The sequence below is a fragment of the Oncorhynchus masou genome, unplaced genomic scaffold (genome assembly GCF_036934945.1).
Source record: "Oncorhynchus masou masou isolate Uvic2021 unplaced genomic scaffold, UVic_Omas_1.1 unplaced_scaffold_2597, whole genome shotgun sequence".
NCBI classification, from domain to species: domain Eukaryota; kingdom Metazoa; phylum Chordata; class Actinopteri; order Salmoniformes; family Salmonidae; genus Oncorhynchus; species Oncorhynchus masou.
In genome coordinates, this window is record NW_027009038.1 from 50001 (window position 1) to 55703 (window position 5703).

At 47.7% G+C, this 5703-nt stretch overlaps 1 protein-coding gene across 1 annotated transcript in view; it reads right to left on the reverse strand.

Annotated features, from left to right (window-relative positions):
• The window catches only part of LOC135533696 (receptor-type tyrosine-protein phosphatase mu-like), a gene marked incomplete at both ends in the record, with an annotated part of 44570 nt that extends 39539 nt beyond the window's left edge, over positions 1-5031 (reverse strand). The window contains one exon of the mRNA XM_064960967.1: positions 4830-5031. Coding sequence (XP_064817039.1) covers positions 4830-5031 — 202 coding nt within the window. The remainder of the gene's footprint in view (positions 1-4829) is intronic.
• Positions 5032-5703: the final 672 nt, after the last annotated feature.

A 5703-nucleotide genomic window follows, 5' to 3' on the forward strand; every position in this document is an offset into this window, starting at 1 on the left:
CTCTAGATAGAAGGACAACACACACATCAGTCTGCTCTAGATAGAAGGACAACACACACACATCAGTCTCCTCTAGATCAAAGGACAACACACACATCAGTCTGCTCTAGATAGAAGGACAACACACACACATCAGTCTCCTCTAGATAGAAGGACAACACACACACCTCAGTCTCCTCTAGATAGAAGGACAACACACACACCTCAGTCTCCTCTAGATAGAAGGACAACACACACACATCAGTCTCCTCTAGATCGAAGGACAACACACACACATCAGTCTCCTCTAGATAGAAGGACAACACACACATCAGTCTGCTCTAGATAGAAGGACAACACACACACCTCAGTCTCCTCTAGATCGAAGGACAACACACACACATCAGTCTCCTCTAGATCAAAGGACAACACACACATCAGTCTGCTCTAGATAGAAGGACAACACACACACATCAGTCTCCTCTAGATCGAAGGACAACACACACATCAGTCTCCTCTAGATCGAAGGACAACACACACACATCAGACTCCTCTAGATAGAAGGACAACACACACACATCAGTCTCCTCTAGATCGAAGGACAACACACACATCAGTCTCCTCTAGATCGAAGGACAACACACACATCAGTCTCCTCTAGATCAAAGGACAACACACACATCAGTCTCCTCTAGATCAAAGGACAACACACACATCAGTCTCCTCTAGATCAAAGGACAACACACACATCAGTCTCCTCTAGATAGAAGGACAACACACACATCAGCCTCCTCTAGATCGAAGGACAACACACACACATCAGTCTCCTCTAGATCAAAGGACAACACACACATCAGTCTGCTCTAGATAGAAGGACAACACACACACATCAGTCTCCTCTAGATCGAAGGACAACACACACATCAGTCTCCTCTAGATCGAAGGACAACACACACACATCAGACTCCTCTAGATAGAAGGACAACACACACACATCAGTCTCCTCTAGATCGAAGGACAACACACACATCAGTCTCCTCTAGATCGAAGGACAACACACACATCAGTCTCCTCTAGATCAAAGGACAACACACACATCAGTCTCCTCTAGATCAAAGGACAACACACACATCAGTCTCCTCTAGATAGAAGGACAACACACACATCAGTCTCCTCTAGATAGAAGGACAACACACACATCAAGACTCCATTACAAACATTTGAAACATTCCCCTATGCCCAAACATTAGAAACATTCCCCTATGCCCAAACATTAGAAACATTTCCCTATGTCCAAACATTAGAAACATCCCCCTATGCCCAAACATTAGAAACATCCCCCTATGCCCAAACATTAGAAACATTCCTCTATGCCCAAACATTAGAAGCATTCCCCTATGCCCAAACATTAGAAACATTCCTCTATGCCCAAACATTAGAAACATTCCTCTATGCCCAAACATTAGAAGCATTCCTCTATGCCCAAACATTAGAAACATCCCCCTATGCCCAAACATTAGAAACATCCCCCTATGCCCAAACATTAAAAACATCCCCCTATGCCCAAACATTAGAAACATCCCCCTATGCCCAAACATTAGAAACATCCCCATATGCCCAAACATTAGAAACATCCCCCTATGCCCAAACATTAGAAACATCCCCTATGCCCAAACATTAGAAACATCCCCATATGCCCAAACATTAGAAACATCCCCCTATGCCCAAACATTAGAAACATCCCCCTATGCCCAAACATTAGAAACATTCCCCTATGCCCAAACATTAGAAACATTCCCCTATGCCCAAACATTAGAAACATCCCCCTATGCACAAACATTAGAAACATTCCCCTATGCCCAAACATTAGAAACATCCCCCTATGCCCAAACATTAGAAACATCCCCCTATGCCCAAATATTAGAAACATCCCCCTATGCCCAAACATTAGAAACATCCCCATATGCCCAAACATTAGAAACATCCCCCTATGCCCAAACATTAGAAACATCCCCCTATGCCCAAACATTAGAAACATCCCCCTATGCCCAAACATTAGAAACATTCCCCTATGCCCAAACATTACAAACATTCCCCTATGCCCAAACATTAGAAACATTCCCCTATGCCCAAACATTAGAAACATTCCCCTATGCCCAAACATTAGAAACATTCCCCTATGCCCAAACATTAGAAACATCCCCCTATGCCCAAACATTAGAAACATTCCCCTATGCCCAAACATTAGAAGCATCCCCCTATGCCCACCGAGGAATTGGTGTGGAACATTTGCAAAAGCAATACGTACTATGGTGCAACATGTGATAATTGATTAAAATGCCAGAAGGCAAGGTGAAGGTATATTGCCTATACCTAATCAATCCTTTAAGAGCAACACCAGAACCAAGAGGATAGGGGTCTGGTGTTCGTGTTTAGGATAGAGGATAGGGGTCTAGTGTTAGTGTCTAGGATAGAGGATAGGGGTCTGGTGTTCGTGTTTAGGATAGAGGATAGAGGATAGGGGTCTGGTGTTCGTGTCTAGGATAGAGGATAGAGGATAGGGGTCTGGTGTTCGTGTCTAGGATAGAGGATAGAGGATAGGGGTCTGGTGTTAGTGTCTAGGATAGAGGATAGGGGTCTGGTGTTCGTGTTTAGGATAGAGGATAGAGGATAGGGGTCTGGTGTTTGTGTCTAGGATAGAGGATAGAGGATAGGGGTCTGGTGTTCGTGTCTAGGATAGAGGATAGAGGATAGGGGTCTGGTGTTAGTGTCTAGGATAGAGGATAGGGGTCTAGTGTTAGTGTCTAGGATAGAGGATAGGGGTCTAGTGTTAGTGTCTAGGATAGAGGATAGGGGTCTAGTGTTAGTGTCTAGGATAGAGGATAGGGGTCTGGTGTTCGTGTTTAGGATAGAGGATAGAGGATAGGGGTCTGGTGTTCGTGTCTAGGATAGAGGATAGAGGATAGGGGTCTGGTGTTAGTGTCTAGGATAGAGGATAGGGGTCTAGTGTTAGTGTCTAGGATAGAGGATAGAGGATAGGGGTCTGGTGTTCGTGTCTAGGATAGAGGATAGGGGTCTGGTGTTCGTGTCTAGGATAGAGGATAGAGGATAGGGGTCTGGTGTTAGTGTCTAGGATAGAGGATAGGGGTCTAGTGTTAGTGTCTAGGATAGAGGATGGGGGTCTAGTGTTAGTGTCTAGGATAGAGGATAGGGGTCTAGTGTTAGTGTCTAGGATAGAGGATAGGGGTGTAGTGTTAGTGTCGAGGCTAGATGATAGGGGTCTAGTGTTAGTGCCTAGGCTAGAGGATAGAGGTCTAGTGTTAGTGTCTAGGCTAGAGGATAGGGGATAGGGGTGTAGTGTTAGTGACCAGGGATACATTTTAGACTGGTGAACAGTGTGATGACTGTGGGGCCATAGCCCTTGGATGGGTACTAGAGACTAGTAGGTAGGAGTTAGGGGCTAGGGACTGACCTGATATCTTGGTGGTGAACTGTGTGATGACTGTGGGGCCATAGCCCTTGGATGGGTACTAGAGACTAGTAGGTAGGAGTTAGGGGCTAGGGACTGACCTGATATCTTGGTGGTGAACTGTGTGATGACTGTGGGGCCATAGCCCTTGGATGGGTACTAGAGACTAGTAGGTAGGAGTTAGGGGCTAGGGACTGACCTGATATCTTGGTGGTGAACAGTGTGATGACTGGGGGGCCATAGCCCTTGGATGGGTACTAGAGACTAGTAGGTAGGAGTTAGGGGCTAGGGACTGACCTGATATCTTGGTGGTGAACTGTGTGATGACTGTGGGGCCATAGCCCTTGGATGGGTACTAGTGACTAGTAGGTAGGAGTTAGGGGCTAGGGACTGACCTGATATCTTGGTGGTGAACTGTGTGATGACTGTGGGGCCATAGCCCTTGGATGGGTACTAGTGACTAGTAGGTAGGAGTTAGGGGCTAGGGACTGACCTGATATCTTGGTGGTGAACTGTGTGATGACTGTGGGGCCATAGCCCTTGGATGGGTACTAGAGACTAGTAGGTAGGAGTTAGGGGCTAGGGACTGACCTGATATCTTGGTGGTGAACAGTGTGATGACTGGGGGCCATAGCCCTTGGATGGGTACTAGAGACTAGTAGGTAGGAGTTAGGGGCTAGGGACTGACCTGATATCTTGGTGGTGAACTGTGTGATGACTGTGGGGCCATAGCCCTTGGATGGGTACTAGAGACTAGTAGGTAGGAGTTAGGGGCTAGGGACTGACCTGATATCTTGGTGGTGAACTGTGTGATGACTGTGGGGCCATAGCCCTTGGATGGGTACTAGAGACTAGTAGGTAGGAGTTAGGGGCTAGGGACTGACCTGATATCTTGGTGGTGAACTGTGTGATGACTGTGGGGCCATAACCCTTGGATGGGTACTAGAGACTAGTAGGTAGGAGTTAGGGGCTAGGGACTGACCTGATATCTTGGTGGTGAACTGTGTGATGACTGTGGGGCCATAGCCCTTGGATGGGTACTAGAGACTAGTAGGTAGGAGTTAGGGGCTAGGGACTGACCTGATATCTTGGTGGTGAACTGTGTGATGACTGTGGGGCCATAACCCTTGGATGGGTACTAGAGACTAGTAGGTAGGAGTTAGGGGCTAGGGTACTAGGGACTGACCTGATATCTTGGTGGTGAACAGTGTGATGACTGGGGGCCATAGCCCTTGGATGGGTACTAGAGACTAGTAGGTAGGAGTTAGGGACTAGGGACTGACCTGATATCTTGGTGGTGAACAGTGTGATGACTGGGGGGCCATAGCCCTTGGATGGGTACTAGAGACTAGTAGGTAGGAGTTAGGGGCTAGGGACTGACCTGATATCTTGGTGGTGAACTGTGTGATGACTGGGGGGCCATAGCCCTTGGCGGTGGAGGCTCTGAGGGTGAAGGAGTAGGTCGATCCCGGGTAGAGACCCAGGAAGATGTGGCTGCTTTCGTTGACGTGGTTCAGGACCTTCCCACTCTGGTTGGACAGATCCAGCTCAGGATCAAAAGAGCTCACTGCCTTGAAGGAGATCTGGAGACAGACAGACAGACGGACAGACAGACAGACAGACGAACAGACAGACAGACAGACAGACAGACAGACAGACAGACAAGACAGAAGACAGACAAGACAGACAAGACAGACAGTCAGACAGACAGACAGACAGACAGACAGACAGACAGACAGACAGACAGACAGACAGACAGACAGACAGACAAGACAGACAGTCAGACAGACAGACAGACAGACAGACAGACAGACAGACAGACAGACAGACAGACAGACAGACAGACAGACAGACCGAACAGACAGACCGAACAGACAGACGAACAGACAGACAAGACAGACAGTCAGACAGACAAGACAGACAGACCGAACAGACAGACGAACAGACAGACGAACAGACAGACAGACAGACAGACAGACAGACGGACAGACAGACGAACAGACAGACGAACAGACAGACAAACAGACAGACAAACAGACAGACAGACAGACCGAACAGACAGACGGACAGACAGACGAACAGACAGACAGACAGACAGACAGACAGACAGACAGACAGACAGACAGACAGACCGAACAGACAGACGGACAGACAGACGAACAGACAGACAGACAGACAGACAGACAGACGGACAGACGGACAGACAGACGAACAGACAGACGAACAGACAGACAAACAGACAGACAAACAGACAG